Source organism: Cimex lectularius, unplaced genomic scaffold (genome assembly GCF_000648675.2).
Source record: "Cimex lectularius strain Harlan isolate CLEC.00 unplaced genomic scaffold, Clec_2.1 scaffold144, whole genome shotgun sequence".
Taxonomy (NCBI): domain Eukaryota; kingdom Metazoa; phylum Arthropoda; class Insecta; order Hemiptera; family Cimicidae; genus Cimex; species Cimex lectularius.
This window is the reverse complement of record NW_019392700.1, coordinates 497,796-509,870: the sequence shown is the minus strand read 5'-3', so window position 1 is coordinate 509,870 and position 12,075 is coordinate 497,796. Positions and strand designations below refer to the sequence as shown.

General features: G+C 34.5%; 1 protein-coding gene across 4 annotated transcripts in view; it reads left to right on the top strand.

The window, feature by feature from the left end:
- Positions 1–12,075, top strand: part of LOC106668453 — a 58,353-nt gene that overhangs the window by 29,583 nt on the left and 16,695 nt on the right. For all 4 annotated transcript variants that reach the window (XM_014397237.2, XM_014397236.2, XM_014397238.2 and 1 more), the window contains 3 exons: positions 2,628–2,883; positions 3,157–5,034; positions 8,740–8,894. In XM_014397237.2, coding sequence (XP_014252723.1) covers positions 2,628–2,883; positions 3,157–5,034; positions 8,740–8,894 — 2,289 coding nt within the window. The remainder of the gene's footprint in view (positions 1–2,627; positions 2,884–3,156; positions 5,035–8,739; positions 8,895–12,075) is intronic.

Below are 12,075 nucleotides of genomic sequence, written 5' to 3'. Positions count from 1 at the left end.
CAACAGTTTCGTAGTTATTCCCCTTTTTCTGATTTTTTAAGATTTGACAACCTACTTCAAATAAACAATGATAACTCCAAAACAGAAAAAGGAGAACAAATCCGTTGATACGGTTGAAAACTACGTTAAATTTCCTATAAAATGTGATTAATATTAATCTTGTAAACGTTGGTGAAATAAGCATTTTAGTAGCCAAAACTTTGAAAGATATATATTTTTTTAATGTTATAAAACTTACTATGGTGATTCTAAACTACTATTTCCAAGCCTAGCATATTTCAGAAAACATACTCCATTTAATATCCTTTTGAGTGGTGCAATTTCTTGTTTAATTACATTTTCAAAGTTGAAGAAATTGATGAAGGAGAGATAAAAACCGTGGTTGACGGATTGGAAAGGTCGAAAGATTAAAAAAAATGAAAAACTTGAGGCAATTTTGAATGAATTTATTAAACGTTTTTTTATTTGAATTCGAACACGAAATAGTGTACTTGTTTATTTATTAACCAACACGACTGCAACTTTGATTAAAGGATTATTCCCCGGAATGAAAGAATTTTGAGATTCAAAACGTTTTTAATTCATTCATTCAAAATTTCCATAAGTTTTTTATTGTTCATTATTATTAATCTTTCACCTTATCAATCCGTCAACTACGGTTTTTCTTTTCTTCATCAATTTCTTCATCTTTGAAAAAGTAATTACAAAGAAATTACACCACTCAAAAGGATATTAAATGGAGTATGTTTTCTGAAATTTGCTGGTCGCTAGGTTTGGAAATAGTAGTTTAGAATTACCGTAGTAACTTTTCAACATTGATAAAAGAATTATTTTTTAATGTTCTGGTTACTAAAACGCTTATTTCACCAAAGTTTACACGTTTAGTATTGATCACATCTTATTGGAAATTCAATGTAGTTTTCAATGGTATCAACGGATTTGTCCAAAATCTTTTTAGTTTTGGAGTTATCATCGTTAATTTGAAGCAAGGTCGTGAAATCTTAAAAAATCACAAAAAGAGGATTTACTCTGAAACTGTTGAGATACGGACCATAGTTAATTAGGACACTTTGGTTCCATTTTGAATGTAAAATCTACTGGCAAAGTTTGTAACACGAGATAGTCTAACATCCTGTATATGTAATACATATCGCACACTTGCAACGGAAGTGACACAACTCAACAAAAGAAAATTTTACAGGAGAAACAAATGGAACTTTTTTTTTACTTTCGAATTAAATACACACCATTATTGTTGTTGACAAAGAAAACACATGATCCATCAATTTTGTCTTTCGTTTCTCCAAGGATTAAGCAAAAACACAAAAGTTAAAAATCTAACTGTACTACCCCCTATTGAGGTGTGACACTTTTCTTGCATATATTGGCTCTCAGTAATTTAATTTTCTTTGCCCTAACGATAATGCTGGCCAATGAATGACTGTAAGGGTATTAATTTCTTTGTGGTAGAAACAGACAACATACAAACCTAACAAAAGAGCATAAATACCCATGTAGTAAGTTTTCCTAAAATTATTATTGACCCAAATGTACTTTTTTCGTGGAGTCAGGATTAATTATTTATTTAAAATACAAAGTTAATTATTGAAGAATAAATTATTATAATAAAGGTTTTATCCATTATTAAAAATATTGTAATTAAAACATTAAAATAATTCGTTGAAACTATGAAATAAGTAAAAGTTAAAAAAAATATTAAAAAATTACGAAAAGAAAAACAATATTATAATTAAGAATGCTATTAAAATAAAAGAAATGAAACTGAAAAAGAAATTAATAATTCACGAACACTCTAGATCAAGATATGGTCTTGAAGAAAAAAGCAAATACATTTGTTACTTTAAGGTCATCAGGGCTTATATTAATTTCACTTTACGACAAACATGTTTGTACAATTGATTTAACAATTGTTTTTCGTAATGTGAAAATGTGACCCCGGTACAGCATAAAATTCTTCACTAAACAAGAAGAAAACTGATTTAATGCGAAATATGTCACTTTTCCTGATAAATACTCACACCGATGCTTTTTCGTGCAAACTTTAATAATAAAAACCTAAATGTTAAGCAATATTTAAATAATGTCAAAAAATTATAATACATAATATTACCTTGTACCTTTTTGAACTATTACATTGTTCTATTTTTTTCTTCTTATATAGTGAATTTATCTGTATCTATTCTGTCCATAATAATAATTGTTTTACAAGTACAAGTCTTTTTTTTAAATAGTTTTCTTTAAGACAATTGATATACTTTATTAATAATAGAATCTTCGTGGAATACCTACCTAGAATTGACCATACACTACTAAATATTTTTTCTTTATAGTCAAAATTCAACACGAGTTCAAGTGCTAATGTTGATACCCTGCATTATTATCTAAGGAATTTTCAAAACTATACAACAAAAAAAAATTGTAAGAAATGGCTAGGTTAAACGCCAAATTATATGCCTGACTTAAATTCAATGTCTAAAACTTAAATTCGTTCGTATGTATCCGCAAATATTTGCTGTTTTAGTAATAATGTTGTTTCAAAGATTTTTAACCAATTTAATCTGCTTATAATTTAAAAAATTTGTGATTTGCTATTATTTTACTTTCAGCGAAACATAAATGATGAAAAAATAACTAAAGAAGAGGAAGAATTAGCACCAAAAATAGACGATGATGAAGAGATGGAGCAAGCAAGCGAAACACCCGAAGTGGAATCGGAGCCTGTCCTGGATCCTGAAACCGCACAAAGCGAGCCTGCTGAAGCTGAGGCCATGAGACCCGAAATGTCAGAAGACGAAGGTGTCGGGTCTGAGTTTCCAGCGTCGGCAGGGGATACGCTGTCTCCAGAGAGTGACGTTACGAACGGTAACTACCCATCCCCCTCACCAGCACCGCCCAAACACATCCCATTTCACTCGTTTGCGATTGTCTTTTATGTGTTCTGTGTTGTACAGCACTTGTGTTCCAGCACGGCAACGTTTCTTGAGATCCTCGTTCACGGCCTTCTGTTATCGCGAGAGATGCCACTTTCCTGAAGATCACGGACGACGGCTCTCTCGAAACGTTCCCTCCAGGCACCCTTGTGCGTCCAGTTACTGTCACCTATGGGTCTCTAGCGGACATGTTTCTTCTTTTCAGAAGAGGACGTCCGGGAAGATGAGTTGTCAGGAGCCAAACTAGGGGAGACGTTCACATTGACAAGGAGTTTATTCGGCGGGCGGGGTCACAGGGGCGGGAATTTAGGCGATTACGATAGCGGCAACGAAGACGTACAAACAGAAAGCGAAGAAACTTTCGGCGAAAAAATCAATCACGATTTTGTTGAAGATGTCGGAGAATTGAATGAATCAGATCAAATCGGAATTTTAGAGCTAAACGAGAGAAGGAACGAGTCAAGTTCATCATTGGCTTCACAAAATAATGAAATAGAAGATATTTTTAAGAGACCGACGAGTGGACAAAGAGAAAGTATTAGTAGGCCCATTTCGGGTACGAATATAAAAATGTCTGATGAAGGAGAAAATAGCAGGCCGTCAAGTAGACAAATAGAAGGTAGTCCAAGTGATTCTATACGTGAGCAAATGGGAGGAAGGTCGAACATACCGTTAAATGGTCAAATGGAGGGAAGATCCAGAAGAACTACTCGTGGAAGTAACTCAATCAGTCTTATAAATGGACCAACCACTGGCCAAATCGCTAGGACTTCTAGCAGACCAACTGGTGGACAAATGGAAGGTAGCTCTAACGGATCAACAAGTGGTGAATTAGTAGAAGGAATATCTGGGACGCCTTTTAGAGAACGAATGAATAGCAGTAGACCATCAAGTGGACAAATAGACGAAAGATCCAGCATACTAATTAGAGGGCAAAGTGAGCGTGATTCCGATAGATTAGGTAGTGCGGAAGGAAGTTCCAGTGAACCAATAAATGGGCAAGTTGAAGATAGCTCCAATATACCAATTAGTGAGCAAATGGAAAGCAGTACCGACAGGCCAACAAGTGGGCAAATGGAAGGAAGCGGACCGTTTAGTGGGCGAATGGAGAATAGCTCCAGCAGACCAATAAGTGGACAAATGGAGGGAAGATCCAGCAGACCAATAAGTGGGCAAATGGAGAATAGCTCCAGCAGACCAATAAGTGGGCAAATGGAGGGTAGGTCGAGCAGACCAATAAGTGGACAATTTGAGGGTAGGTCCAGCAGACCAATAAGTGGACAATTGGACAGAAGATCCAGCAGAACAGTCGATGGGGAAATGGAGGGAAGATCCAGCAGACCAATTAGTGGGAGTACAGAGGGTAGTTCTAGCAGTCCAATAAGTGGGCAATTTGAAAGTAATTCCAGTAGACCAACTAGTGGGCAAATTGGAAGATCAAGTGGACCAATTAATGCACAATTTGAAGGAACATCCAGTAGACTAATTAGTGGGCAAATAAATAGTAGCTCTAGTAGACCAGTAAGTGGACAAATGGATAGTAGCCTCAATCGACCATTTAGTGGGATGATGGAAGATAGTACGAACGGAGCACCACTTGATCAGAGGGGAATGAATGACACAAATAGAGAAGGCTCCAGCCAATCGAGAGAAACTTCCAGACCAACCTCGACAACTATGAATAGCGATGAAAGCCGGCCATCAAGCACCATAAATCAAAAAGAATCTAGTGATGTTGTAAACGACAATGATAATGATGAGTCAGAAGATCAAGATAGCTTAAATCAAAATACAGAAATGATATCGCGCCAAATTGACAATAGCACTGAATCAAACCCAAATACTGAAACAGAGAGCAGGCCATCCATTTCAGGTCAGTCCAGCAGGCCAGGCACCGGCCCGTTTCAGGCCAATGGTTCTAGAAGCGCTCAGGGAGATTCTGGAAGCGAAGAAGAAGCAGAGACGCCTGAAAGAGTATTGACCGCCGGCGGAAGCAGAGCGGAAATTCTTGCGATAACCCCTGCCCCACCTGAAGTCGGAGAGGATAGCGATACACAGAAGGCCGTTGAAGAACAAATATCAGGTGCGATATTCAGCTACTAAATAAATAATACTAAAAAAATCTAAACCCTAATATTCAAACTCTTAAAATATCCATGTCACAAATTAAACCAATTTATTAAATTAAAAAACCTAAACTTTAAAATAAAACATTATTATAAAATAACAAATAAAAATAAACATACATTTTAACATTTGTAACGTTAAACAAATAAAACAGAACGCTGAAATAATTGCTACCTGTTGTAGGAGGCTTTTTTTGTAATTAAGACAAGCTTTTGATCCTTACTTCTTTCAGATTCGAAAATCAAAAGTGAGTACAACTTTAGGCAGACTAATTAAACCAATTTATAAATTTTATCAACACACTTCTTTAATATGTTTTTCACTTTTCTATAAAAATGTAATTTAATTAGAATTATTTGTTTCCCAGTTGTATTCACTTTTTAAAAGTTTTGTTATTATAAATGAGGCGAAATAATTTCCGCTGAATGTAAAATGCCATCTCTTTCTAGTTCATGGTAAGCCATGCTTAAGCCAGCGCATGTTGCATTGAAATCTGTTTACTGTCGATACATAAATTCGTTCTTAAAACCGGAATTAAAACTGAAAAATATCAATGGGAATAAGTAAGACTCACTCATATCTAAAATACTTTCAATTGTGCGATTTCGTGTAGTATTTGGCATAACGAACCATTTGGTCTTTACCATTTTGGTGTGCCCATATTCGCTGGATTGGTCTGTCAAACGCATTTCAGCATTTATGTACAGTGGTGGGTTTGTATGATGGTTTTTCAAGCCAGACTTCATAATAATAAAAATAATAATAATCATTAATAAAAAAATACAGAAGAAAACTAGTGTAAAGATAGCAATAACGGCACAAGAATTATATCATTTTAATATTACGCTTAATTAAAAACTAAAATATATTTAATTTACATTGCTTAATATGATAGACAATAATACAACACAATATAAAAATTAACGATTAAATTCTTTAAATAAATGATATCTGTAACGCCAAGCGGAGCGGGCATAATTTACTAGATTCAAACTATCTACAGTTCACTAATTTCGTGGTCCGCTTGACCAATTAAATCATTACAATTAATTAAGGTTTTTAGTTGAGATGAAAAAAAGTTAACGGCACGAGAGGGATTCGAACCCACGACCTTCGGCTAGATATGCCGCTGCTCTACCACCTGAGCTATCGTGACCTCGATCCACTCGGACATCAACTCCCCATCTCAACCCCACCTTATGAGTTTTCCCTCCTTTTGCCATTTTTCAAATGTCGTGTAATCGGTTTGGGTTCTCGACGACAATTGAAATGGCGACGGAGAGCTTTAGTGAAGGGTACTTCATTTTGGTTCATTAATTAACTAATTTCGTGGTCCGCTTGACCAATTAAATCATTAATTGAAAAATGGCAAAAGGAGGGAAAACTCATAAGGTGGGGTTGAGATGGGGAGTTGATGTCCGAGTGGATCGAGGTCACGATAGCTCAGGTGGTAGAGCAGCGGCATATCTAGCCGAAGGTGAATTCTGTTAACACTGGACATGTAGCAAAAAAATCTACAAATAAAATAAAAAAATAAATAAAAATAAACTTTTTGACCTCTTTACGACAGTTTTGGATGGATTATATTGGTTGGTATAAACAAATTATCCATCGCGGAACATCCAAGCCAATATCTGGCATGATATTCACTCAGAAGGCAGTTGCCCTTTACAAAAGTATCTAATCGTTTCAGAAGTAATCCCGTGAAAATTTTGGCTATACCAATGCACGAAATTCCCCTCTAATTGGATACGTCATTGATATCGCCCCTCTTAAATAAGGGAAACATGATGGACCTATCAAATGATGGTGGAGTTAAATCATCTTTATAAATGCAATTAAATAAATATAATATATATTAAATAATATTTCATGGGAATATTTATAAAACTCTGAATTAAGGCATAATAACAGTGCTTTGTTATTCTTTAAATAAAAAAATTGCTGGTCAACATAGTGAACAATTAAGATATGTGAAGGAGGATTAAAAATGAGATATCCATACACAATTCCTACAGACAAATCGTTTGTTTTTGATTGATTATAATTTTGCCATAGCCCTTTAAAGTCTCGAACTGAACGACAATTAAAATATTTTTTCTTTTTTTAACTAAATTCTATTTTTGAATCAATACATTATAAATGTGCCATTGTAAATTATAAAATGTGTCATAAATTATAAAATGTGGATTGAATTGAGACTCACTGAAGACAGCGAAATGCCGAAATGCATCTGACGGACCAACCCAGCCAAATTATTCTAAGCCGGTTAAAATTATCAAGACGACCAAAATTATAAATGTCTAATAAATTTACTATACGAGGGGCGTCGATGGGTACAACGGTTAAGGCGTGACGCGGCGCTCATTACTAAGGTAACGATCCCGGGTTCGAATCCACGGCAAACCCTACATACTTACAAATGAGCTTTTCTCAAAAACACCGTCACCCCAAGAGTTGGTATGACATCTGCAGTTGTAACCCTCGTAAAAAAATTATTAGCTGAAATGGATCTATATTTTCCTTCGTTTGATAGAAGACACGTAATGATTTTTTAAAGCGAGAATGAGTGGGTGAATATGATTACGGATGATTAAACAGCGGACAATTTTTATGTTGTATAATTTTTATTGTTAACAATTTGCATACCAACCAAATTATTATGATTATTATTGGAAACGATCTTTACCTATAGGCCTACTTGTTTAGCTTATTTAAAATATTAATAAACAAATTAAAATTGTGGAAATTTTTATTTTATAGGCACGTTTTTTATTGCTTATATATTAATTTTCTTCGTTCTTTTATATTATTAATTAATAGATAGATAGACATAGTACAAATCAAATTATTGATTTGATTTAATTGTTAGCATTTTTTCAACTTCTCAAAAGGTTTCTTAAAAACTAGATTTAGCTTTTACATTTCATTTTTTCAAATTTGTTTTTGCTCAACTGTAACTCAAGATCTACAAAAAAAATTGTATGAAAATCAAAGTTATAAAATACTTTTAAAAAACCTTTTGTTTTTCACCAAAAAAAAGAAGAAAACTCTAGAAATATGAATAGGTTTATAATTGAAGAAAGCCGCAAATTGTTCTAAGCGTTTACAATAAAATTAAAATTAAAACTATTTTCTAGTCTACTTTCAAGCTGGTATTGGGGAAAGTCATTAATCTTTGGGAATTTGAAATTTCAGAAGATATGTAATAACGGACGATACAGATTAGTTACTAATCTTCAAACACATTGATTGTGAGATGTTTTTATTTGGACGTGCTTAACATTTCTCTTAGACAACATAATTGATTAAACAATTAGTTTAATAACACAAATGTAAAATTTTATAAGCTGTAAGACGTATTTTTGAGAAATATATGGAGTACTGAAACAGGTTGAAGGAAGGCAGCAATCGGTAGTACTGTTAAATAATCTAGAGGCCTAAATTAGACAACGTTCCTAGAAACGAACAAACAACAATAAAATACTTAAGAAAGTCAATCGATTGCTCCTCTTCTACTATTCTCCCATTGCCAGAAACAGCGGCCAAATTAAAAAGTTGGCATTTGTGTGACTATTTGTTGAAAGTCGATGGCCAAGGTCTTGGACAGCGATTGGCCGCCCTTCCTAACGCGACCTTTAAAAGTTTCCTTGTTTTCTAGAAGAGGAAAAGCAGCTTGCCGAGGAGTTGGTCAAGACTGGTGATATGGAAGCGATGGCTGAAATGGTGCTTGCAGGGCAAGGATCGGCCCTTCTGGGCCTCACCAGCGATAACCCGGATGTTCAACTCTTTATAAACAACGTCCCGCAATACATGGTGAGTGGTTCAATCCGACCCTTCTGTTATTTTTATAATAATAATTTAACTTTTGATTCTACCTTAAACTATTTCTACTATCGGAGACTAGTTTTTGAAACATTGAAACCTAAATCCTTAAATGTAACTAATTCGAAAGATAGGGACATTCAATGGTTGAACATTTTTTTTAATTTATCAAAAACAAAACAAATTGTTGAAATATTTCATCGATTTGAGGTGGTTTTCTGATTTGCCGAGGACAAAAATAACTCTTATGTTGAAAACACACAAAAGGGGGTCAAAACCCACCGAACTAACAGTCTGTGCTCATTTAGAAAACACCCGGATGGGAGACTGGGTGGAAGATATTCTTTGAGAAGATCAAGGTAAGTTTTTATCTTAGATTATAGCCTGTTAGAAGAAATTATATATTTGTTTAATATCGAACAACTCTGAAGCTTTGAACAAATCAAAAGACGCTAAAACGCGATTGGGTTAAAAATACATGCATAACTGATTTATTATTTTATATGCAAATTATGGTTGAATTGAAAATTTAGTATCACGAGCGAGACTCGAAATCAGTGCCCCGGATCAGGAGGTCGTGGGTTCGAGTCCCGCTCTTGGCACTAATTTTTCAACTCAAACCATACTTTGCATAAAAAATAATAATACAATTAAAATAATTACTTTGGTTAATAGGACCAACTAAAACATGTATACATGTATTAATATAAATAACTAAGAACTAAAAACTGAATATATTTAATCAATTTACAAATATTTTTACCAGTGGGAAATGTTTATACAGGGTAAAGGACACACTGTATAGGTGTCCAGCTGAATTTCTCTTGAACAGATAACATTATCGAAAAACCAAAAAATACGTATACGTCAATATTTTTTAGTCTAGTTTTCTACTGCTTTTTTAAAATGTTTGTTCCCAAGAGCTTTGAACGACTTTGAAATTGTAAATGAAAACGTATACTTCTTACCCATTGTTTTAAAAGATTGTTTTACGCTTAAAACTATGGCACATTCAAATTTTAAATTGGTCAAAGAATGACAACGTTATGATACAGAATGTGAAAAAATATACCTTAATATCATTTTTATTAACAAGTTTTTCATTTGCTGTTTTGGTGCTAGTCGATTTTATGAAATTCTGGGGATGATATTGACGGGTCTTTCGTTCCTGTTTGATTGATGGTCAAAACATATTTTTTTAAATGCTACAGTGTACAAAAAACGTGCGTATCCACTGCTAGCAGACCCATCAACAACATCCCAAGAAATTTAGTTCAATCAGTTCCCGCTCCATTAGAATGTTTTATTATTTTATGTTTATTAGGTACTTTGTTTTGTTTTTCACGCGGCTTATTGTTAACAATAATCTATTTAAAAACAATACACAGAATTTTTATTAAAATTAACCAACAATTTACTTATTGAAAATAATAATAAAAACGAAATAAAGGTTCTTTTCACATTCTTGCCATAACTTTGTTGTTGATCAATTAAAATCTGATTGCACCATCGTTCCTTTAAAATTTCAAAGTTGTACGAGCTCAGAAGTATCCTGACAACAGATATTTTTAAAAAGCAGTAAAAATTTAAAGGTAGACTAAAAAAATAGTAGATACGTATTGTTCGGTTTTTCGATGATTTTATCTGTTCAAGAGAAATTCAGCCGGGCCATTTTTAAAAGAAGATTCAGCGTACTCCACACACACACGCGCGCCCACACACACACTCTCTCTCTCTCTCTCTCTCTCTCTCTCTCTCTCTCTCTCTCTCTCTCTCTCTCTCTCTCTGCATCACACTACTCAAACAGGCAAAATAAATAATTGTGAGGAAAATTTTCAGTTACTTTCATCAATCTTGAAAAACTTGAAAAAACTGTGCTGTGATATTTTAGTCGTTCATTTATTCTATCTCTTCTTTGTCTTTCGAACGCCTTCCCTTGTATATCTCTTTCTTTCTGATTTTCATGTTCATTCATTTTTTCTGATTTACGACTTGTTAGAAAGCTTAAAGCATTGGCAAGAGAGTAAAAATGTGAGAAACTCTACTACTCTAAGAGGCAAAAAAAATGGCCACTCTTAATATTTTTAATTATCTGTTGGACGATCCTCCATTAATTGTTTTACAACTTTGGGTCTGTTTCAAAGGGTTAGAAGTAAATAAAACATAAATAAAATCTCCCACTTGTGTTTACAATTGGATTTTCTAAATAAATCTTTGAATAGTCAATATATCTTTTTTTCTGTAAAGCTTCTTTCTAACGTTCCGGTGGTTTGACTTTTTTTATGTTGTATCATTTTTAAGTTTCAAATTTGTTTGAGTGGTTTTAAGTGACACTGATTCGTCTAGAATTATAGCATTATTGGAAGATGGGAAAGGTCAAGCGTATGTGGCCAGGGTGCTTAGCACTTCAGAAAAACTGCCCGAAGGTTCTTCTATCGCTAGCACGATCCTAGAGGTTATTCAAGAAGGCATCGATTAGGGTAGGCCATCGTGTCACTCTCAGAGAGATGATCGTTTTATTGTTTCGAATGTAGTCCGTAATCGACATTCTACCGTGTTGAGATCAAAAAACGACTCAACAAGTTAGAAAAGTTTATGACAATTTATGCGAAGACTTTCGGACGCTGGATTACTTAAAGCCTGCCTCTGGTCCAGAACTTCTGACAAGGCACAGCTCGGTTAAGTTTCGCAAGAAATCGCGTCAATAGTTTTGAGCAAGATTGGACTAAAATCTTGTTTCCTGATGAGTCAAGGTATTGTTTGAGAGAGGGTTTGGAGAAGAACAGAAGAGCGATATATTCCCGCAAATTTTTCACTCCGGAGAAGCTATCGAGGTGGTGGTGTTATGGGTTGGAGAGGCATTTCTATGGAAGTTCGCCCAAACTTGATGTTCATCGAGGGTTCCCTAAGCGCGAAACATTAAATGTTATCAGAAAAAAAATGCTCCTCGTTGGCGACGATTTTATTTTTATCCATGGCAATGCGAGGCCCCACACAGCTATGGAACCGGCTCCCCCGACTTAAACCTTATCGAATACAGAGAACAAGGACGAGTTGTCAAAGAGAGTAAAAAGTCGCCCAAAGATGCGAGAGAATTTTCAGGAATTATTGAATAGCCCTGTTGGAGGAGTACGAAAATATTCAAAACCTCATAAAATCGATGCCACGTTGA